The sequence below is a fragment of the Acomys minous genome (genome assembly GCF_964271855.1).
Source record: "Acomys minous genome assembly, chromosome: 15".
Taxonomy (NCBI): Eukaryota; Metazoa; Chordata; class Mammalia; order Rodentia; family Muridae; genus Acomys; species Acomys minous.
In genome coordinates, this window is record NC_140497.1 from 57,642,719 (window position 1) to 57,667,438 (window position 24,720).

Sequence of the window (24,720 nt, forward strand, 5' to 3'; positions counted from 1 at the left end):
AACAGGATGGGAAAAATAGGAGCCGGCTATCTGCTCTCAGCTCCACAGCCCTGAAAAGTGACCAGGTTTAGCTTTAGACTCATCTGTGGCTGCAGTTTGCTCAGCAGTTGGTTGTCCAGCCAGTCGGCATGGAAGTCTCTGTACTCAGAGCTCTCCTAACGCTGCCCAGGGAAGCGCTCAGGCCTGGAACTGGAATAGACCTCTGAGTGTGGACTTCCAAGTTCTACCACCACCACCTGTCAGGTCAGTTCCTTCTGTGAGATGAGCTGGGCGTGAAATTTGAGCTTGCCTTGCAAGCATTGGGATCTGTAGGCTAATGAATGCCGTTGCCTCACAGTTCTAACAGCATGGTTAGTTCTTTTTAGTTTTTTAGGTTTTTGTTTGTTTGTTTGTTTCAATGGGAGGATATTCCTCACAATTTGTGACCTTTTTGGGGTTTTGGTGCCTTTGAAAAACCCTTCCATCCCAAAATCATGGGGCCATCATATTTTCAGGTTTCATAACCTGAGCCACAGTGCAGAAGATTCGAGCTCTTCTGAGGCCTGTTTTCAACTTCTCTTTCCTTCTTGGCTGCATTGAGAAGGGCTGCCCCTCCCCCATGCCAGGACACTTGGATTGGTCTTTAGTGAGGCCTTTGATTTCACATGCCTGGTTTCCACCACTCACCTTAGGAGTCAAAGCTGTTTCTGTTTCTTTTTTGTTGTTTTTGTTTTTGTTCTTTTGAGATCAATAAAGCCTTTTAAAAAAAACTTTGGACTGTGGTACATGCCTGTAATCCCGGCACTTGGGTAGGCAGAGGCAGGTGGATCTCTGTGAGTCCGAGGCCAGCCTGGTCTGCAAAGTGAGTCCAGGACAGTCGGGACTACACAGAGAAACCCTGTCTTGGAAAATCAAACCAAACAAAACAAAAGCTTTGGACTTATTTTTCTGTCCTGTTGGGCCTCCTGGGGTGTGTGGAAGCCATCTCAGCTGCCTTGAGCTTCTGTTCTGACCTTGTCTGTCCATGCTTCTCTGAGTGCCAGGAACAGCAGCTCCCAGGCCGGCGGTTACCTCTTACAGAGAGCTCTTGAATGTCTCTGCCGTGTTCCTTGAATTTAAAAGGTGGCGTCCTGGCAGAGCTATTTCGCTTGAATGAGGAGCTCCATTGCGGAGCAAGGCTTCAGGAATCGTTGTTGGTACACCCTGGAGTGCCTGTTTCAGTGCACGAGAAGGCGCCCGCTGTGGGCTCTGTCCACCTGTCCACCGTGACGTCACCGCATTTGGCTACAAGGCCACCTGTGTGCACTCTTGGTTGTCAGATGCCCCTCTTCTGGCGGCGCGTGCGTCCATAATGGCTCTCTCTTATTCGCCAGGCAGAAGATGGTGTTAGTGATTGCAAGCGGCTGGCTGCACCCTGCAGAGCAGGAGTGAGCAAGTGCTGGTCAGCTGACCTCGTGTGAGTCTCATGCCTCCCTCCCTCCATGTCCTGGCATGGCTGCCCAGCACATGCAGCAGAGCCTTTCCTGACGTCAGTTTGTCAGACGATTGCCATGCCGCAGAGTCTGTCCAGGTCTTTGTCCCTTTTGGTTTCTGGTTCGGTTTTTTGTTACTGTAGTTCATGTCGTGAATGACAGGGACACGGATGATGAGAGAAGACAGAAGATATTGCAAGAACAGATGGGAGATGTGTGCGCTAACGAATGGTTATAAACTCAGCAAAAGGAAACTTTTTAGGGTGCCAGTGCGGTCAGGCAGCGCTGAACGCACTCTTGTTAAATGGTCTTTGGCCAGATATTGGGGTCCCATGTAAGTTTCTTATTATTTTTCTTGTGGCTTGCTTCATGGCACGGCACACTGTTACTGTCTGCCACACCCACTTTTCAGGCTAAGTGGCGTTTTATATTCACTTTTCTAGTGCATCACAAAAGCAGAGGTAAGATACACCAACCAGGGTGGGCGAAAGGTTGTCAGTCTTTACATTACCTCCCTTGCCTTCCTTCCTGGGAGAGTCAGTGCTGCCAAGACAAGATGGGATCATCTGCCAGGGAAACCGTAGAAGGGAACACTCCACCCCAGGTGCAAAGGAATGTGCATCTGGGCTCAAGTGGTATACGTAGCCTTTAACAGGGTCGGCTCATGCCGTGCCATTTGACCTGGCCCATTCATAAGCAGCTAGTATACTTAACAACTGTGACCAGAAGCCATCTTCTATGACTTTCCAAAGTGGCAACTTGCTGTGCCTTCTCTTCCCTTGTTATCTTACTGAGCAAGCCGTGTTGCTGTAGCACTCTGTGTCATCTGAAGATCAGTGGCGTGGGCAGGAAATTCACAGTGTTCACCAGCACCTCGCCGCTCGTGTCAGAAGGTGCGCGTGGCCTCGGGCGGCTACAGCGCTCCTTAATGCGCTGAGCACCGACGTTCGCCTCCGGTGGGCTAGCCAAGCACCTCAGCCCTCTGTAGGAAAGCCCTTTCGCACATTCCCACTCTACCTGAGGGACCACATGAAGGAGAGCTGTAGCTGTGTGCCCCTTCCTGCAGTGTTTAAGAACACATCCCCCACCCCGTAGGAACTGCCTGCCTAGGGTTTGGAGTGGTAAATAGAACCCTTAATTACAAATAAAAGTGGAGTAAGCTTACTCTGTGTACACATGTTCTGTCTTCTAGTTTCCCATAGTCACCCCCATAGTGCTAGGGGTCAGAAGTAAGCCAGGCCAGGTAAGGTGGTGTAAGCCAGGCCAGGTAAGGTGGTGTAAGGGGACATAGGACATGAAGACGCTGCTTCCCTTGAGCAGGTGGATAGACATGTCTTCTGATGAGGAGAGACGCTCCAGGGCTCCAACCCTTCCAAGGAGCTGAATTTAGTTCCAATATATTTAGTTAGAAGAAAGCCACTTACCACGTGAAGTAAAGCTGTCGGAAAAAGGAATCTCAGAAGAAACCCAATTCTAAGCACTCAAAAGCAAAACACTTGGATGCCACTGAGTTCACCTGAGGCTTTCAGGAATTCTCAGAATATAAAGCAAGCAGGCTGTGTGCTTTATTTGCCCGAGAAATGATTGTAAATACTACTGCATGATAGATTCGGCATTAGGGTAAATTTATTCACATGACAACAATCTTTCTCAAATTAAATTTCTGTGGGACACTCCAGTGCCAGTTTTTCCACTGTGTTTGGCCACCATTTCTTAGCCCCCTTCCTGGTTTTAAGATGTGGAATAAACAAGCTGTTTGTTTACCGGTTTCTTGCTGAAGTGAATGCATGCTTGGATTATTAGAGTTTGTGATTTAGAAGCATCTGGCTTACCCTTGTTTTTGTTTGTTAAACAGGAAAAGGACCAGCGCAGCCTAGACATAAACACTGCCAAGTGCATGTTGGGACTGTTATTAGGAAAAATCTGGCCCCTTTTTCCAGTTTTTCACCAATTTTTAGAGGTAACAAATTATTCCTTTATGAAATGTTATGTTTGCTTGCTTAGAACTACCACACATGTCATTTTATGTGATTTTTATTTGCCTTAGCTTTTTGCTCATAGGAATTATGGTGCTCTGGTTGCTGTCAGTCAGCATGTTTAAGGTGCATCCATGTGTTTGTGTCAAAGTCCTGTGCCTCTGAAAAGCCACAGTGTTCCCTCCGCCACCCCCCAGCCCCAAGGAGACTCTGCTGGTCTTAGATGCCCAGCTCTTTGTAACAGTGGAACTCAGGGTTTGTTCAGATGAATTTCCAGTTTTAAGCCAACATTAAATGGTGGCCATGTACCTCTCACTAAAACTAGTTTGTAATCGGTTGCTTTCATCTCCCAGAGCACATCCCAGTACATGGACAGCTGTGAGCACATGCTTAGGCACTCGGCAGGCAGTGTCCTCAGTTTACGTGGCCTTAGCTCCATGTCAGAAACAAGCAGCATGTAGCTACATTGATGCTGTTTGAATTTTTGAGCTACAGTGAGTTTTGTTGAATGTCCTTTTGCAGAACCCGAAGGAAGCAGGGACAGATGTGGCATCTGCCTTGTCTGCCCTACTCAAGCCCTTTAAAACATGGCCTTTGCTCTCAAGGATGAGTGTGGGGTCTGTGAGAAAGCCTAGTGCTTTGCCCAATTCCAGCTGCCGCTTGAAAGAATCTTTCTTAGAGCTTTACGTAGTGGTCCAGAAAAGTTAACAGGTGATGTAAATTCCTTAAGGATTGCTGTTAGAACCACGTGTAACATGAACTGGGACTCCATAAGAGAGCTAATCCGAGCTGCTTCGCAGTGTAAGTACTTGTGGGCGCAGTGGGCGCTCTGCATAGGGTTGACCCTAGCTTCCGGCAGTCCCGTGGGATCCGCCCTCACACTGTTGCAACTGCAGTAGAAGTGAGTTCTTGTATGTAGTGAGTGTAGTAGGATTTGAACCTTCAGGAGAAGGGTCCTTTGGCTAAAAGACAGGGCTATGGGTAAACCTGACATTCCTCAGCCCCAGGTACGGACCTGGCTGCTTTGTTCGTGCTCTAGGAGTTCAAGTCTCTGCTTGGCTCCTTCGCAAGTGTTTATTTTTCATTTTAGGAGAAGGTAGCAAACCGTCCCTTCCATTCCAGCCTATCTTGTGCCTGTGTCCTCAAAACGTTGGCTTGACTCTTTGCCGTAAAAAAAAAAAATATATATATATATATATATATGATGGTTGTCATTTATTCATTTATTTGTTTATGTATTTATATTGCCATGAGGATTCTTAAAATGTTAGCTCTGGGGTTTGCTTTTGAGTCAGTCCCGAGGATAGTGTATTAATCCACGTGCAGCAGCTTTCTTGTTTAAGAGTCATAGAGCAAGCACTTGGTTATTCCAGTTTCTTCTCCAATGAGAGTCCTGGTGAGAGCTCCCAGCCCTGAGCCACTGGCAGCATTTCCGTGGGTCCCAGCGAGTGGGCGCCTGGCACGTGCTTCCAGCCAGCAGCTTGGCAGGGAGCGGGGCTGGGCTGGGCTGGGACCTGCTCCCTGTTCAGCTCTTTCTTGTGCCAAGAACTGGATGAAATGCTGCTGTGAACTGTGTAGTCCCTCCTGTAATCTGCAGCATCGCTGTGGAGTGGGCACCGCTGCCTTAGATGCGTCCTAACAGTGATGTTGCAATGAGAAAGTGTTGTTTTAAATTGTACTCTGGCTGTCTCCTGCCGTGTGCCAGATCGATGCTTCAGCTGAGTTAACTCTACAGGAGCTTTCTTAACTTGGTTCATACAGAAACTGAAACCGTCCCACTTGTTCACCGTGTCACTAACCTATTACTCTCCCCCCTCCCCCCCCCACCCCCGCACCCCATCAGCAATCAAAATACAAAGTGATAAACAAAGACCAGTGGTGCAATGTGCTGGAGTTCAGCCGGACAATTAGTCTCGACCTCAGCAACTATGATGAAGACGGAGCATGTGAGTGCTGGGTGCTGGATGATCACCCCTTCCTCCCAGGCTTGGTACATGGTACATCTCCCTCCCCGGGAAGAGCCCCCAGTGCACCCCGCTCCCTCTTCCCTCCACCTCCCTCCTGTCCTCCCTTTCCCCTCCCTTATCTCTTTCCCCCCTTTCCATCCAGCTGAAGCGAGGGCCCCATGCACGCAGCCAGCTCGGCCTCAGTACCGCCCCAGTCTTCACACTGTTGTTCATTCTCTCTGTCTCCCCAGGGCCAGTTTTGTTGGACGAATTTGTGGAATGGTATAAAGACAAACAGATGTCCTAGGACTTTATGCATAGCAGCGAGAGAGTCACTGTTACCACGGTTTTGTCACCCATTAGCCATAAACTGCTGTTTGTATCGAAGCGCATGCTGCTTTCCTTGCGCTGTCTCCCTCTCGCAGGGGTGTTTTGGTGTTTGCTGTTGAATGGGCCGCTCTGCTTGCTGCGCTCTGCTTGCTGTGTAGCACTGTTCTCTTGGAGGCTGCTCTGCAGTTCGTTTTCACACTACAGATTGGTGAATCTGCCAACGTCCTCACTGTGATTATGTGTATATTGATGTTTAAATTTTGTATATGTGTATAAAGGAAAAGCTTCACCTAGAGATTATTTCTGCAAAAATGTATTGTACAAATAATTTTGTGGCATATTTCTAGTCCCTTCCCTCCCCCCCATCAAATGAACCAGTTATACTTTATTTGGTCTCAATATGTAGCATTTCAGAAGACATTATAACTGTCCCCACGAGCAAATATTGCCAGAATGACCCTTACCGGTGGCTTAGGGGCCTAACTGGCAGAAGTAGGACTTGTGACTTACAGTGGCATAAGCCACATAGGACCTGGTTTCCTTGACAACTTTAGTATTTTAAAGTGACAAACACTATAATTATTTGAGCACACAGACCTATAACATGCTACAAAGCATTTTCTAACACAAAGGTATGGGTTTATGGCCCCCCCTTCCTTCTCCTTCCCCTCCTCCTCCTCCTCCTTATCCTCCTCCTCCCCCTCCTCCTCTTCCTCCTCCTCTCCTTCCCCTCCTCTCCCTTCTCCTCCCCCTCCCCCTCCTCTCCCTTCTCCTCCTCCTCTTCCTCCCCCTCCTCTTCCCCCCCCCTCCTCCTCTTTAATGCTAACACTGTTGGTAACTTGACCATCAGTACAAACGAACAAATTGAAATTGCTTCTTATTTTAATTTGAAGCTTAAGTTTCCGTAAACCTTTCGCCATTTGCCCCTTTGTGTTGCTCTAGCAGTGTCAGGCCTGCTGAAGCTCTCTGTGCCACTGTAGGGAGAGTGTCCGTTGCCATCCCCACGAGCCTGCTGGTCTGCTGGCAGCCTAACTGCAAAGCACTGTGACCTGAGGCTTGAGTTTTAGTTACTCTTTCATGGTGTCTGTGGTAGCCCAGTTTTTTGTTTTGTTTTGTTTTGTTTTGTTTTTTGTTTCTTTGTTTTGTTTTGGGGTTTTTTTGTTTTGTTTTGTTTTAAAGACCATAAGTGAGAGGTGTTTTGTTTGTGTTCTGCCTTTGTTTCTTCCGTGCTAGGCTTTTCCTGGCAGCATGTCCATTGCAGGCAGTGGACTCAAAACCACCAGCACTGAGCTAACCCTGCTCACAGTGGGGCCTTTCCCAGAGGGGCCGCTGGTCATTCCCCGAGTCACATGTACAGAAGGGTAACAGCCATTATGTGGATAAAAGAACCAGAGCAAACACCGTGGTGTTTCTTGGGTTGTACTCCATGTCTTATTTTTAAGATTTGTGTTGTTTGCCTTGCCCCTCTTGAGGAAGTGTGTGGTTGACAGGTTTTCCCAACTCTTTGGTGCTACGACTCACTCAGTCCCTGTAGTTTGTGAAAATACGTCTAAGATTGAACCCAGTATTGAGCTAATGGCTTACTTGCTGGGTGAATGGAATAGTGGGGTAAGATCTGTGCCCGCCCAGGCAGGTGGTGGGTGACTGGAAGATGTTGGGATTATCAGCCAAAAAGGAAAAAAAAAAATCTTCATTAAATGTGAACCTTTAAATGGCGTTGAACGAGGCACACCGCGCTACCCGTGACCACTGTCTCTTAGTTCTTCAAAGCATTGCGATTTTCATATTATTTCTTTTCCTGATTGAACCACCAAAGACAGAAGTGTTGTATGTATATATTGTGTGAGTGCATCTACAAAATCATGACGTGGTAGAACGCAACCACTTGCCTTTTCCTACCAAATAATGAGGTTAGGTTTGCTGTGAAATGAACCGGAAGTCTAAAACCCAACAGCTCCACAGTGCTTTAGCATACTTAATCATCCTTGTGTGTAGTCACGCACAGATTAATATCTGAACACAGTGCAGACTTCCCTGGAAAGCCACAGCTGCTGAGCTGTTCTGTGAAAGGGGATCCAGAGCGTGCGGGTGTGTGACAGCAGGGATTGGCTAAAGGCAGGCTCGGCTCTGTGGAGAATGGTGCCTCTTCAGGTGTACCCGAGGTGAAGGGGGGGCCCCTCACTCGGGGTTGGATAAACTGTCGCTTGATTGCCTCAGTGCAAAGGTGGATCACAGACGGGAGGGGCTGCAGATGTGTGAGAATCTGGAGAATGTTTTAAGCACCAAGCACAGTGAATCTGCGAGTGCAGGCTTATTACCAGGTTGAGAAACTGCATTTCATCCACAGCGAACATTTCGGTGACAGAGACTCAAGTTAAAAAACCATGTATACATGGAAGTCAGCACTCTAGAGGGGAGACTCCATCTTCAGAACTCCAGATCCTCTCTAAACTGCCCCGAGAAGTAAGCCGCCCTGACTGCTGCTCGCCCCTGGTGTTCCCCATGTTACAGAGCTGTTTTTAGGGGGGCTCCGCACAAGTTGTAAGACACCTCTTCTTGAAGAATTGCCAAGTTACGCAAGTTGAGCGATCACCAAGAGCACTTAGGGCCAGCGCTGGGAGAAGTCGGGGCGCCTTCGGTTCTCCAGCACCTGAGCTCGTCCACCCTTCCTCTCCACTCGCGCGTTGCAGTGCGTTGCAGTGCCCTCTTGTTGGGGAGTGCGACTTGTAGACGTTTACACCGCACTAGGTAGCCTTAGGCGCGCCTCTTCTGAAGCATGCACTCTGAGTTCAGTATTTATAAGTCTCAACCAGACGAACCTGTAGATTCTGGTTTAAGGGATTTCTGTTGCCTAAAGTCTCCATCCTAACCGCACTTGTGATGTTTTTACAGAAAGCTTTCAGAGCTTAGTTTGTGTCCTCGGTTCTTATTTTTACAACTGCTAAAATACCTCTGTAAGCCTTATCCTTTATCTTTTCATATGTTGTATAAAATTGTATAGAATTCATTGACCAACTGAGATGTTGGGTATCTGTAAATGAGACCAAAATGTGGGTTGCTTTTTTTCATAAAATGACTTCTATTGGGCGTTGCTGTGAAATGAGCAGCGGCCAGCCTGTGACTGTGAATGCCTTGTGTCGTCAGTATTTGCATTACATTCATAAAAGTGTGCAAGTCCTGTGACTCCCAGCTTAACTAAATTACTGTTATGCCACCTAACTGAGCACAGCAAACTGGTTTTAGGTTATAATGGAATTAATGTAAAATGATATCCCATAAATAAACATTTGTGTTTGGTTTCAGAACTGACTTGTGGTTTCCTTGTCCTCTTGGTTTCTCTGCCCAAACCATTTTAGGGTAGCTTTAAAGTACTTTTTATTATTATTATTATTATTATTATTATTATTATTATTATTATTATTATTATTATTATTAATCCTTTTGCTTTCCCTCAGTCTGTTCTATACAAAAATTTTACAGGTTCAGGGAACAAACCCAAAAGTAATACTATGAACATGTATATTCCTGTTACTTAGACATATCTTAGGCTTTTCCTCTCTTCCTCTCTCTCTCTCTCTCTCTCTCTCTCTCTCCTTCTCTCTCTCTCTCTCCTTTCTCTCTGTTACACCATGACACGTCACAGTGACATTTTGGGGTAAGGTGTAATCTGTATAGTGGTCACACTATTCAGTGATCACACTCAAGCATTTTAACAATGGTCGTGTTACCTGATCCACAGAATTAAGGCCACCCTACTTGTACCAATAGTGGTCTTTCTGAGTATTTTATTTTCTCTCCAAGGATAAGAATTGTATTTGACCTTTAGTCTCAGCCTCCCAGAGTCAGAAGCAGAGGAAGTCTGAGGCCAGCCTGAAATACAGAGTGAGTTCCAGACCTACTGCAAATGCACAGTGAGACCCTGTCTCAAAAGCAAAACAGTGCTTATCGTGTCTCCTTGGTTTCTTTTAATAAGAATGTTTCCACACAGAGCATCTTAAATGTCTTGGTAAGGGCATTATAAACACGCTACAGTCTGTTGGTGTGTTTCTAAATACTGACTGCTAATGGTAAGTGATAGGGGCCAAGAGCTAGGCAGGCGTGATAATTTCACTACCCCACAAGTACCATCCAGGTAAGCTGTGTACATCGGTCTGCTTTCCCTCTGTAACCTGTACTAGAATGTGAGCTGAGGACAGGCCTTGGCACATCCTGGAGGACTAGAAAGTGTATGGGGGAGGAAGGAGGAAGTCACTGTCAGCATGTAAAACAATCCAGGAAGATCCTGATGTAAAAATGAGAAAGACCAGGAAGAGATTGGTAGTTTCTGTAGTCTCGTAAGCGTTGGGGAGAGAGAAAATAGCAAGATGGCCAAGAGGTAGGTCCAAGCATATACTCTTAAAGTTGGTAACTGTCATTTGGTCCAAAATCCAAGAAAGCCGTTTCCCAGATATCTAGGAGACAAGATGGCAAGTAGACAACATATTTGTATCTAAATACCTAAATACTGAATTTAAAGTTCAAGTTCATTGTCCTGGCTTCTGGCAGAGCAGGAGCCTGGGGTGTATCCTGCAGCAGAGAAGTACGCAGTCTTGGGCCGTGTTCCTCCACACGAGTCACCATAAACATAAGTTTTCCAGCAGTGTGATTGGACTAGGATGAATGGGAAATATAATACCAAGGCCTAGTAGACCAACTGAGGTGCATTGCAGACATAAAGACGGAGACCAAAGTTATAAGAAGGTGTAAGAAGGTGGCTCTCAGGGATTTTTTTTTTTTTTGTATGCTCTTTGAAATAATGGGAGGAGAGAGAGCTGGGAGTGGGGCGGGGGTAGGGGTGGAGCTGAAGGCGGTAGGGTGCATGCCTAGTGTATACAAGGCCTTGCTTAATAGTACCACACATGAGAACAGTGGTTCTCAACCTGTGCGTTGTGATCGCTTTGGCAAACCTAGCTCCAAAAGTATTTATGTTAAAATTCATAACCATAGTAAAAGTCAGTCATGAAGTAGCAACGGGAGTAATTTTTATGATTGGTGTGTCACCACAACATGAGGAACTGTTTTTAAGGGTCGCAGCATTGGGAAGAAGAACCTTCCTAATGGTAGAGTTCTCAAGACTGCAGTGTGCAGTGGTATGCATGCCTCAAAGCCCTGGGAGGCTGAGGCTGGATTGCCGTGAGTTTAGGCCAGCCTCTTTACAGTTTGAGACCCGGAGCCAGGCGTGGTGGCGCACGCCTTTAATCCCAGCACTTGGGAGGCAAAGGCAGGCGGATGGCTGTGAGTTTGGGACCAGCCTGGTCTAAAAAGTGAGTCCAGGACAGCCAAGGCTACACAGAAAAACCGTGTCTCAGGCAAAAAAGGAAAAAAAAAGTTTGAGACTCTGAGAAAGTTAAAAAAGAGAAACAACTAGAGAGGTAACTCAGTGGGCAAGAGCATTGGCTGCTCTCTCAGAGGACGGGGAGCCAAGTCCTAGCGTCCTACCGTGGCTCAGCCATCTGTAGCTCCACTTATAGAGGACTTGATGAGTGGCCTTCGTAGGCACCGGGCCAAGCATGCATGTGGCACACAAACATTCAAACACAGGAAATAGTATGTTAATAAAATATTTTTAAAAAAGGAACACTGAGTCAAATCTCCGACTGCTGCAATGAGGAAAATTGGCCCCATGCACAGTTGGTTTGTGCCTAATAAAATCACAGTGCACTTCTCATAGGTCCTGTAGTGTGTGTGTGTGTGTGTGTGTGTGTGTGTGTGTGTGGTTTCATACCGATCTTAGATCTCCAAATCCCTGTGTGAAAAGTAACTTGTATGCAGACGATCCAAGAAAAGTGTTTCTGCGTCATTAGAAAGCACTTGTCTTTCTGTAGAGTCGTATCTATCTGTTACACCTAGGATGTATTTTCTTGTGATAAAAGTAGACTGGTAATTGATATGACCATGATTTGATCAACTAACAATTAACTTGTATCACTTACTTCTCCTAAACAGCCTGCAATAGCACTTTGAAAGTATTGGAAGTAAACCTTGTATTGTAATTGAGTGGTATGGGTACAGTACCGCATAATAGAGTAGAAATGTACATAATGTGTGTGAGGAATAATCTTGTTTGAATTCTATACCAGTGTATCTAAAATTAAACCTATTTTGCATCTACATACAAAATTCCATACCAGTGAATTAAAAATAACCTTGTAACAAGGAATTAAGTTGAGTAGTCTTTGCGGTTCTTGCAGCCAGAGAGATAACAAATGACCTATGTGGAAATGACATCTTGGCCCCATCCTAAGCTTGTGAGACAGAGGTCCACCCAACAAGAGCACACATAACTACTTCTGCCAGAAAACCTAATTTTTCCCTGGTTTGAATTCATTTATGGCATTTAATCTCCAATCACTTTAATGAAAAAAAAGTACTTTTTTTTAGAAGTCTTACTACCCAGGCCATGATGAGAACTGGAAACTGAAAAACAAAAACTGTAAATAATTGGAATGTTGTTTAAAAAGCATGTGAAAGTAAGTTATATCTCCTTAAAAATGTGTTCAGTGTTCAAAGAAATTCATTTGAAGTCACTCAGAAAAAAATAAAGTCTGTGGTGAGTCCTGAGTCTGGGCTTGGGAAAGTCAGCTCAACAGGCCCTGGGTGTTTCTCCCTTAATAACTTTGTAACAGTGACATTTGGGATTGCCACCAATTTGAAGTTCTAAAATTACAAACTTGTCTTCTCCAAATTGGGGATATGTGAGGAGAATGCTGCACCGTCCTCCTTACAGTGAAGAGCAGCACTGAAGGGTGGCCACTTCCCAAGTCACAGCCGTGTTTTCTTTCTCCATGTAGTCATTCGTGTTCCTCGGCCTGCAGTGGCTCTTTTCTATTCCATCCTAACGTGAGGGTCAGGCGAGGCTGTATCCTTTGACAGTCTAAAACCATGAGTGAACTAGCACAGGCCCCTTGGCAGCCAATCTGCGTGTCTCAGAACTCATGAACCTTCAGTGCTCAGGAGCCCTCAGAGCTCATGAACCCTCAGAGCTCAGGAACCCTCAGTGTCAGGAGCCCTCAGAGCTCAGGAAGCCTCAGTGCTTTTATATTTTTATAAATATTATTTTGCAACTGGTTTCTTTCTTTACATATACATTTATATTATTACACCTGTATACAGTAAACTACCTGTAACAAGAAGAACCAGGACACAATTGTTACATTCTTAGTATTTGTATTTGACATCCTTAAAGGGAAGTCTTAAACCAGAGATGTTTTAGTTAATCTCTGGTTACTAAGAAAAAAATACCATGGCCAAAAGTGACTCACGGACAAGAGTTTACTTGGGCTATGGTTCTAGAGGAGCATGTCCATCCTGGCAGGGAGACTTGGCAAGGAGCAGTCACGGTGACCAAAAGCAGAAAGCTGAAAGGTCACATCCCTAACTACAAAACTGAAACGAGAACTGGAAATAGGGTGAGGTTTTTAAATCTCAAAGCTCACCCCCAAGTGGTGTACTTCCTCAATGTTGTACCACCTAAATCCACCCCCCTGCCCCCCCCCCACAAACAGAACCATCAACTGGGAATCCAGGGTTCAAATATCTGAGACCTTGGGGGACATTTCTTATTCAAACCACAGGGGGCATGGGCCACTTGCCCACAGTAGATGAGAAAGTCACGGACTGACTCGTCTCCACTGAGACATCCTGCCGTGTAGGTTAGAGGGCTAAGTGCAGGATGCAGAGAGTCTCCTCCGAGGTCCTGTGCACACTCGTGGAGCTCGCTTTGCTAGCTAATCAGTCTGAAGCCTGGATGTGTGCAAGCTGTGAGTTCCCAGGTGTGGTTGAGTCTAGCCGGTGGCCAAACAGAACAGAACAGAAGAAGGTGCTTAAGTCAGACACTGTCCTTTGCACTGGTCTCACTGACTACTCTGTAACATTTTAGGAAGTGTGTAGAGAAAATGAAGTTAAGGGAGTGATATGTTTAGGTTTTGGTTTTCATCCATGCTTCCTGAGTTACCCCTCCCCAAGGCAGGCCATATAGGAACTGGAATATCTCTGACCCAGGGTAAGTCATGGAAGCTCTTCCCCGCTTCTCCATCTTGGATTAGCCATACTTTATCTCACTTATCTGACTTGGTCTGATAGACTTACTCTTTCTAGAGGAGAGCTGCCCAATAATCTGGAAAGAAGAATGTGACCCCAGAGGCCAAGAAGAATCTGGGCAGGCCTTGCTCTGTCCAGCCCAGCCCACTGATGCGAGCTCACACACTTCCTCTCCACCACAGTTCAGCTCAGCCCCCCTCACCTCACTTAGGCCCAGCCAACTCCAAAGCACAGGAGCTTCTGAACCCCTGAACATATGGCAGTTACTGGGGTGTCGTGGCCCCGGAGAGGGCCTAGGAGCTCCACACCACTGCCATTTGATTTGTGTAACCTTTCTAATAGACTGATAAGTAGAGTGTGTCCCCGAGTCCTTTGAACTCACACAGCAAGGAGCAAAGGTATCAAACTCAAGGTAGCAAAACCCATTTAACAGCCAGGCAATTTTTTAAAAGCACCAGCAAAACACCCAGAGCTCATCACTGCCATTTGGAAGTCAAGGACTTGGTCCTGGAAACTGAGCCTCAACTACGAGATCTGTTATTTTTAGGAAATGGCACTAAAATTGAATTACAGGACTGCTAGCTGGTGTTTGCTCTCAACAGTCATCTGTGCTGTCAGGATGTGTCAGGGAAAAAAAAAAATGATTCATTTTTCCAATACAGAATCTAGCTCGCTTTCTTTCTTTCTTTCTTTCTTTCTTTCTTTCTTTCTTTCTTTCTTTCTTTCTTTCTTTCTTTCTTTCTTTCTTTCTTAGTTAAGTCCTGTATCTGAACACTGGGAAGCTGAGATCTCTCTTCACTCCTCTTTGGTGGGAAGGCACAAGATACCACAGACATCTGCCAGGAACTACGAGGACTGAAGTGGCCATCTCTGTGGGCTGCTTGGTTCATTTAAGGATTTCTCATGCCCTTTACATGAGCCCCCTGTTGAGATTTAGACTCAGGACAAGCTGCTGAGGTGCCTACTCAACCAAAGTGGACCGGGCTTCCAGGTTCTCCCAGCATCCCTCAGTCCCTACCTGTTTCAGCGCATGGCTGCCACGTCCTACCCTCTACCCTGAGCTTTGCAGCCCAGAAGCTGGGCTTCCTCTCTCTCAGAGGCTCCTATATAATCCAGACATTTTGCCCCCCTTCACATTTCTCTGTATGCACAGCTCCTATCAGCACCCCATCTCTGTCTCCCACTCTGCATGGCAGCATCCCTGCCCCAGTTCCTTAGGACCAATGAACCTGCCTGAGAGCTGCTCCCAATGAAGTTGCCTTAATACTTTGGCTTGAATTGTCATTTCATCGGCAAAAAGAATACCCATCATCCCTTCTGTCAAGCCCTGGTATCCCTGATCTACCCTTTCCTTCCTCCTGAGTTTTTCAGAATGCCATATAAATGGAATTCAATAGTAACTACCTTCCTTGGTATATGCCATGACTTAAATACTAGATATAAAATTAATACTTAAATATGTAACAAGTGTTATAAGGGACTAAGAAAAGAGAAATGGGGAGAGGGAATGTGGAGGGAGAGAGGAGAGAGAGAGAAAGAGAGGAAAGAGATGACTTAATGGCTGCCCTAAAATATAAATGTTGGAATTCCAGCTACCAGTATGAGGGCATTTGGAGGTATCTGGGTCAAGAGAGGATCATCACCTTTAGGGAGGGTGGAAACAGGAAGATACAAGTGAGGGGATAACAATCGGGGTATAATCTGAATAAATTATAATAAAATTTTTAAAAATAATAGAAAAAAAAGTTATGCCAAAAACAAAACAAAACAAAAAACTCCAAAGAGTATCCTTTCTGTCACTGGAGAAACCAAGAAAAAGTTGGTAGTGTGCTTAGTAGAATCTGATTGTGCTAGTATTGCCTGGCCTTGGACTTCCAGAGCTGTGAGGAGTGCATTCCTGCTGCTTTTAAAGCACCTGGTGTGCTGTACTTTGTTATAGATGCCCTGATTGATAACTCTGGCACACATGCTTACATTGTGACAGGGAGGAAATGCTGGTGACAGTCACAACCCTCACATCTGTCACTGGTCATGTGGAAGCCTGACATTTATAACTACCTTTTACTCTAACCCATCCGGCACCCCCTTTGCCTTCAGCAAGCATGGCAGCTGCTCATAGTTATTTACTAAGAGAGTGGACCAGACCTTCATCCTTGGAGCATCTCAGCATTAGGAGTCTTTCCTACATTGGGCTATCATGGTTTTCTTCATTCCTCTACTTTGTTTTGAGATAGGGTCTCATGTAGGCTACATTGGCCTTGGACTCACTACGTAGCACAAGATGACTTGTGATCCTTCTGCCTCCAAGTGCTGAGATGACAGGTGTGCACCATCATGACCAATGTATGTTGTGTGTGGGGGCGATGATGAGCCCAGGGCTTGTATGCATCCTAGGCCAGGGCTCTTCCAGGTGAGTGGCTGCCCCGGATCATTTCTCATGAGACGTAATGCCTAAGGGGTCTCCTGGCTTCTGACGTACTTTCCTTTCTTCCACTGTGGAGTTTCTCTTTGTGCACTTAGAGAAACCCTCACTTGCCAACAGTGGCATGTGCACAGCATTGCTTGCAATCAAGAAACTCACCTGCAGAAAAATAAATGCAGCCATGAGCCATGATCATTGAATTTACTGAATGTGTCCTCACCATCGAGGAGAAGAGAGTGCGGTTTCTCCTTGACAGCGTTGGTGACATTACCATGGGTGTCATCCCATTGGCCAATTCTTAGGTAAGAGAGTCCCACAACAGTGAGCATCGGTCTTGACTTCCAGCTCAATGCAAGTATTGTTCTACCTTCTGGAAGGAATGTTTTCTCTTTGGCATCAAGATTTCTTGGCCAGCAGAGCAAAGGTCATAGACTAAGGAAACACATTTTGCAAGTGAGTCACAACAGGTAATAAGGAATGGTGCCACTCCCATTCCCACCCGTTGACTCCTGGACCCATGAATCCTGGCTTTCAGAAAATAGCACAACTGATTCGGAGCGTGTACAGCCCTGTGGAGAACCTTGTCCCAGATCTGCCAAATATTGCTCTCTAGGGAGTTTTCAAAGGGCCGCTCCACATTTCCATTGTGCCAGCTACTTTAGGAAGGTGGGGGACACAATCAGTAAATTCCATAAGCGTGGCCCCTGGCTACACTTTTTTTTTTTTTTACTATGAAGTGAGTCTCTTGATTGCAAGCAAGGCTGTGTGACATGCCTCTGATGGTGAGGGAGGCTTTCTATAAGTTCACGAATGTGAGTTTGAGTGAATACATTGCACATAGGGATGGCAAATCCATATCCAGAGTTAAGTATCTAATCTGATAGAACAAAAACTTGTCCTGTCCATGATGGAAGCTGCCCAGTGTAATCCACCTGCTGTGAGATAACTTGCTATGCAACCCACAAGAGTGGTCCTTTATGGGTGGCTTAATGTTAGCCTTTGCTGATGGCACATTGACCACTCAGTGGAGACCTTAACCAAACCCACCTTGGTTGCTAAGCCCATGTATAATATGCCACTTCTGCTATCACAATCATTTGTTCATGAACCAGTTTGACAATGACACGACTTGTCTGGCATTAAGGCTAATGGGTATCCACAAGGAAGTTCAATTATTTCCTAAGTAGGCAAATCTTCTGCCGAGGTCACCTTTGGTGAGCGTTCATATGGGAAGTGCTTAAATTGGGTTTGCCCACCATTTCTTTGTCTCCGATTTTACAATATTGTTTTTCCCCAATCTCTGATCGCCAGTCACATTAGTCATAGTTGTGTAATACTATGTATGGTGATCCTTTTTGAAGAGCTGGGAAAATCTCCCTTTACCACTGGTCTTCAGAGATGTCTCAGGAAAAGTCTTGAGGCTGTAGCTGCCTTCTTGGAGGTGGTCCCTCCCTACACATCAAAAGAGCCATTTATAAAGAAGACCTAAGTCCCTGTTCCATTGTCAGCAGGTAGCAGAGGGATTCCTGTTCAAGGCCCCAGGGACAGCACTAAGAGAGAAAGCTGCGTAGCAGGAGAGAGACCTGTGGCCATTTGGGCCGTTTCTTTACATGATTTCTGTATGCCTTCCAGGCTGCTCAGGCCTGGCCTCATACACTCCACTTCTGTTTGAAGATGAAGTCCTGGGGTGCGTATGCCTCACTTTATGGTCTGCAGGACCAGGCAACACCCAGCTCATGGTGGGCAGTTCAGGTCTCCTAGTAACTTAGTACCTGTGCTTAAGCATTCAGTGTTTACTCAGGCCCAGTACTTGCTCAAGAGGTATTTCTCAAGACAGAAATAGTTACCTGCAGAAGATGGCAAAGCCTTGCTGACTCCCAAATAGGGCTTGCCAAGGCTCTAAACAACATCCTTGTCTGCCACTGATGCTACAAATAGTGCATTTTTGCTGAATGTATTAGGGTTCTTGAGAAGAGCAGAACTGATAGAAAGAATACACATACGTACACAACACACACACACACACACACACACACACACACACACACACAGAGGGCTTACAGCCTATTGTCTACCTAGTGCAACAATGGCTGTCTACCAATGAAAACTCCAAGAATTCAGTAGTTGTTCAGTGTGTGTGGTGTATTCACACATGCATGTGCAAGTGGCAGAGGGTATTGTCCTCTGTTGCTCTGTACCTTCACTGACCCTGAAGCTCGTCGTTTTGGCTAAGCTGATTGGCCAGAAAGTTGCCAGGAGCTACCTGTTTGCCTTCCCCAAACACCAGGTTTACAGGCATATGTAGCTATGCCCAGGTTTTTGTGTGGATGCTGGGGACTTGAACTCAGGTCATCTTAGTTTCACAGAAAATTAGTGATTGATAGGGGAGGGCCCATTGTGTATCGTGTCATCCCTGGGCTGGTGGTCCTGGGTTCTACATGAATGAAGGCTGAGCAAGCCATGAGGAGCAAGCCAGTAAGCAGCACCCCTCCATGGCCTCTGCATCAGCTCCTGCCTCCAGGTTCCTGCCCTGCTTCAGTTCCTGTCCTGACTTCCTTTGATGATGAACTGTTACATGAAAGCATAGGCTGAATAAAGCTTTTTCTCCCCAACTTGCTTTTTATTCATGGTGTTTCATCACAGCAGTAGGGACCATAAATAAAACAGTATGATAACACCAAAATCTGCCCACAAAAAACAATAAACAGCAACTTCGTTGCTCGCTCAGCAGCAAAGTCCAACATTTAAGAAGCAAGAACACAAACGTTCTGAAATGCTTTATGAGAATGTCAGCATAGACTAAGAACTTCGTAGGAAAGACAAGCGTGCAAGGGTTTTTTGTTTGTTTGTTTTTGGTGAATATAGGTGCAGATGTCTTTGGCAAAATGTTATAAAATTAAATTGAACAAAAATATAGCATCATCAAATTAGGTTTGTTCTAAGAATGAAAACTTGGTTTAATTTTGAAAGGCCACGAAGTCAGCTGTGTTTCCAAAAGAAAAGAAAATAACCAAGCGTGATGGCTCATACCTGGGATCCCAGCACTTAGGAGGCCCCCAATGTCAGCTGGAAATAGCTGCAGAAAATGCATCTTCATCCCTCTGTAGCCCCTTAAGATTAAAGGATGAAAATGTCTGAGGCAGGAAGTGAGGTTGGTAGACTTGATAGCTGTGAGCTTCAGGACAGCTTGGGCCACCCTGAGCTGCAGAGTGGGACCCATGTGAGAAGCCAGGCATCATGGCACACTCCAGCAGTGCTTTGCTGCGGAGGCAGAGACGTTTGGCTCCTTGGAGCTCTTGTCTAGATGGCCTAGAGGAAATCAGTGAGTGCCACATTCAGCAAGTGATGCTGTCTCAAAAACAAACAAGATGGAAAGAGATCTAGGAAGACCGTCTGAGCTGTATCTCTGGCCTCCACACTCGTGTGCACATATGAATGTATACACACAGATAATATATCTGAATATATAATATATACTGCCATAGAAAACCCTTTAAATAGGGTAGACATTCCAGCTCTAAATGGTAGCAAAGTCCGCTCTTTTCAAAGCACTTTCCTGTTCACGACCCTGACTGGGAGATGGGTAGGTGGGACTTGTGGGAAAGCATGGGGACCTGAATTCAAATCTCTAGTCTCTCTGTGAAAACCCTGGGCATGGCTCAGACCTGGCGATGCAGAGAAAGCAGCATCCTGGGAGCTTCCTGCAGCCAGGCAGGCTGAAACAGTGGACTTCAAGGTTAGTGAGCATGCCTCAAATGAACAGGGTGGAACACACACACACACACACACACACACACACACACACACACACACATTCTATATTTTAACTTTTTATTTGGGCTTCCTTTAGCCTCTACCTCCCTTCCAATGCCCCTGACCCTAGGTAGGAGATTAAGGAGGTTAGAAGGGACAGAGGATGTAGACCTCTTTAGACTTAGTCCCGGCTGGTTAGGGTCATTGGGTTCTTTAGGAAACTACTAATATCAATCGTCAGGATATCCAGCAGTGCGGCAACAGCAAAAAGGCAAATGCAGCAGGATGAACAAGCAGCCTTCTTCCTCCTTTGTCTGCCTTTTCCAAATCGTGAATGCATCTTCTCCCTCTGGGCTCTGATATTTTTACCCTTTCTAAATCCTCAGAATTAAACTCTTTTCAGCTGGCAAAGTCCATGCCCCTCCCTGAGCCGCATGAAGCAATTACCAGCTGTGGATAAAGCAAGGCAGCCCCATATCCCACACTTGGGAGTAAAATGAAAACATAATTACATAACACAACTGAGTTGTTAAAGAAACCAAAACTTCCACACTACACAGAGAGAGATGGGGGTGGGGAGGGGAGAGAGAGAGACCCCTGAACAAATTGAGAAGAAGGACAAGTTGCAACATAAGACTTTCCCCTGTGCAACTCCTCATATAGTTTCTTTTGGTCTGAGTTTTTTTTAGCTTTTGTGGGTCTGTATATTTGGGTATGTGAAACAAGTGAGGGGTTGTGAGCCTAGCCTTTAATGTCTGAGCCATCTCTCCAGCCCAAGGACAATACGTGCAGTAAACTTCAAACCCCTACCCAGATCTAGCCAATGGACAGGACATTCTCCACAGTTGAGTGAAGAGTGGGGTCTGACTTTCACACGAACTCTGATGCCCCATATTTGACCACATCCCCTGGAGGGGGAGACCTGGTGGCATTCAGAGGAAGGATAGCAGGCTACCAAGAAGAGACTTGATACCCTATGAGCATATACAAGGGGAGGAAGTCCCCCTCAGTCACAGTCATAGGGGAGGAGAGTAAGGGGAAAATGGGAGGGAGGGAGGAATGGGAGGATACAAGGGATGTGATAACCATTGAGATGTAATACGAATGAAATAATAAAATTTAAAAAAAAAGAAATAAGTGAGTGTCTTCTTTTCACTCTGTTCTCTTGTGAGCTGCTGGGCCACCCCAGGAATGTGGGAACTAAGGACATAGATTTGGACAATTCTTAAGAACACTCCCCACCTCCCACAGCTTCACAGCCAAGTCCACTTGCTTGGACTTCCTCTTACAGAAAGCAAATCCTAGTGACTTCTAACAGTTGCCTAAGACACTCAATGGAAGGGGCCCGAGGAGTTTGCTTGCCAATAGAACATCACGTTGACTTGCTTCTTCATGTGGCCCTGTGTTCCTGGAAATGTTTTCTTAGAGAAAGTTCTATGGGAGGGTTCATCCAGAAGCCGGGCCTGGCTCAGACTGCTCGGGGTGCCAGGCTGGCTGGGAACTCTGCTTCCAATACAGGTAACAGTTGGGCATCAGCCCAGAGCAGAGCATCTGTTCGCTGGAGTAAAGCTTGAATGAAGCAGCATGGACTCTTGTAAACACTGCCCAGGGAGTGATCTCAACACACAAGACCTGCTACTTATGGCTTGTTTCATGCAATGTAATCATAGGACAACTAATTTTAAAGATACCCCCAACATGCTGAGTTGGTGTAACAACCAAGTCTTTTTTTTTTTCTCAATCATCAAATCAATAAAACAGAGTCTTAGAAATGCCAAGTGCAAAAGCTGTAGACCCTTGGTTTGTTACATTGGTTTCTTGGACAGGAGTTGACTTGGATTCTCTTAACGATTTGCGCTCTGTTCTGATACAGCTGGAACCAAAGACGGGTAAAGATCAAAGATCGGTAAGAACAAAGCTGAAATAAGCACAGCTGAGAAAAAAAAAGTTGGGGAGGGGCGGAGAAAGATTTAAAACTTACAGCAATGCTCCCCTCCAATGAAGGAATCCTGGATGCTTCAGTCAGGGGACCTCCACGTGTTCATACAGGGACGGTCCATTCCTAAACATACTCAGGTTAAAGTCATGGAGATAAGCAAGGGCAGGAGATTAAAGCGATGGGCATGCTCAGGGCTTGTCCTATACTGTTTAGTTACACTGAATGAAAGGGTTTTTCAAAGGCAGTACAGGCATCTGACCCGGAAGGTCTTAGTGGCTGACACTGTCCCCAGACAGAAGCAGAGGACCAGCGATGTATAACTGAGGTCCTTTGCTTACTGCTCATGGCTTAGGGATAACTGAAATTTTCTGTTCCTTCCACAGCTTCCAGCATTTTATTAAAATAATGTGAACGTGGTTCAATGAACTTCATACTTCACAAAGTCTCTTAATGAAAACCCAGAGCCATCTGTGCCATCACTCTCAGGTTGGTCCACGGCCTATTTTAATACCCAAGAGCTTTCTCTTGCCAATTCCTCATCTGTTCTCCAATTTATATTTCCTACTGACTTCTTTTACTCTGTCGGTTTATTGTGGGCACATTCTTGAATATTTGGGGACTTTATGGTAAATCATAGACTGCCAGAAATATCTTCAATCTCAGTTATTCTTGAGTCCCATCAGAAGGCCCAGGCTGCAAGACCAACAGCTGACTTGAAATCCAAGGAAGGCTGGTATTTCTGAGGAGCAGCAGGCACGAGCAGGGGAGTTGCTTCAGGACACCATTGAGATCTGTGAGAATGCCACAGGGATGTTCAGTACAGTGTGGAAGAGTGAGCGTGAACTAGCAGACTCTCCGAGGGCGCTGGCAAAGCAGCCTGGCGAGCAGTCTCAGTTAGCTCTACCAAACGCTCACCAGGTAGCTTGCAGAGGGGAGGAGCAGCCTGTGTCACGGCCAGGGAACTCCGAGAGATGTCACTTCATTCCTCGGGCACCTCCTTGGTGACTGCATCCCAAAGGAGCTGCCTGGGACAGAGATGAGAGGGTTGCCTTCTTGACACTAGGTCAGACCTCATAGTAGTTGCCTCTCCTAACATGGTCCAGACACAGTCTCCATGGACTGGGACTTGGCTTAGAGTTATTTAGGGCATAGAGTTGTCAAATATGCATCTGGGTGGCAGCCATCTCAAGTGTCACTTTGAAGTAGACTGTGTGTCCCACGTAGGAGAAACTGTACTTGAGCTGGAATTGGGGCCAGGCATGGAGTCCCTTTACTTGTGGCACATTTTCTGAATGAGGTTTTTTTCGGTTTTGCTTTGGTTTGGTTTGGTTTTGGTTGTTTTTTGTTTTTTTGTTTTGTTTTGTTTTGTTTTTGAAACAGGTTTTCTCTGTGTATCCCTGGCTATCCTGGACTTGTGTTGTAGACCAGGCTGGCCTCGAACTCACAGAGATCCCCTGCTTGTGCCCCACCACGAGGGCTGGGGTTAAAGGTGTGTGCCACCACCATGCCTGGCTTTTCTAAGTGAGTTTTGTGATGAGTGACTAGGTGAGGGGCGGTCTCCTTGTCAAACCTTGATTTGAGATGTTCCTTCTTGTACTGTCCCACGTGAGGGGACAGCACCACCATAGGCCTGGTTTGTGTCCTTTGTGGAATGGATTCCTGAGTGTTCAAATTCATTTGTGTGAGTGTTATTCACCTTGTGGTCTATGCTGGGGAGATGGTGGCTGCTCAGGCACACAGACAACAGATAGGATCTTTCTGCTGAGCACACACAAGAGAGCATGCTGTTGCCTTACAAGATGGATTCACTGAGGGTAAGGCACATCCCGAAAGCCCTGTGCTACATAATACAGAGCGGCTCAGATGAGAACGCGGCTTAGTCTTCACAGTGGGCAGAGCATCTGCTAAGTGCTGGCACTAATAACCTCCAGCTTCTGCCCCAAGTCTATCACTTAGGGAATAAAAGTACTTAAGTGTCACAGAATCATAGCTTTTTAAAGCAGGGTGGGTGGTGGTGGAGCAAGGAGTAATAAAAAATGAGCGTAGAGTCCTGGAGCCAAGGTCACTGGGCCACTGGTCAGGGCTGTGACTCAAATGCCATCCAAATCTCTTTCTAGTGAGTCACACGGAACTTCATGGTTATTAAATCAAGCACCAGTGTCTTCTGTTCTCTTCAGTTCTTACTGCTGCACAGTGGGCAGCACTGAGGGCCCATTGCTGTGCCTTGGAAAACTGAGGAAATCAAAGACTTTCTGCTCTCAGCCTGGGGGAAGGATGCCAAAGCTGTCATGATCAAGAAGAAGAAGGAGAATGTGAAGGGTAAGGATTGCTGCAGTAGGTGCCCTTACACTCTGGTCCTCACAGACAAGAAGACGGCGGAGAAGCTGAGGCAACCTTATACCCTGGTCCTCACAGATGAGGAGATGGCGGAGAAGCTGAGGTGGTCCCTGCCCCCTGGCTTGGCAGGGAAGGAGCTGAAATGAACTGGACAGCTGCATTTGACAACTGAAACCCTGGAAAGTTAAAACAAACAACCAACAACAACAACAACAACAACAACAACAAAACCCAAGCACCAAATAACCAGGTGTCCAAGGCCTCAGTCAAGCCTAGGGTCTCCCCGAGTGACTAAGGCTGAGTACAGAAGGCCACAGTGAAGCAAATGGAAGGATCTGAAGTTTTTGCCAACACCATCGTAGGACTTGGCTTCAGAAGACTCACAGAAAACTAATTCTTTAACCCCATGACCTCAAGAGAAGTCACAGAGTTGCCCTCTGTGTGGTGCCCTCCATGGCATAGGTGGCATTGCATACAGTTCTCCTCA

At 46.1% G+C, this 24,720-nt stretch overlaps 1 protein-coding gene across 13 annotated transcripts in view; it reads left to right on the forward strand.

The window, feature by feature from the left end:
• The window catches only part of DCUN1D4 (defective in cullin neddylation 1 domain containing 4), an 81,248-nt gene extending 72,240 nt beyond the window's left edge, over window positions 1–9,008 (forward strand). For all 13 annotated transcript variants that reach the window (XM_084759732.1, XM_084759743.1, XM_084759738.1 and 10 more), the window contains 3 exons: window positions 3,307–3,411; window positions 5,271–5,373; window positions 5,625–9,008. In XM_084759732.1, the coding sequence (XP_084615858.1) occupies window positions 3,307–3,411; window positions 5,271–5,373; window positions 5,625–5,680 (264 nt within the window). In that variant the 3' untranslated portion in view covers window positions 5,681–9,008. The remainder of the gene's footprint in view (window positions 1–3,306; window positions 3,412–5,270; window positions 5,374–5,624) is intronic.
• Window positions 9,009–24,720: the final 15,712 nt, after the last annotated feature.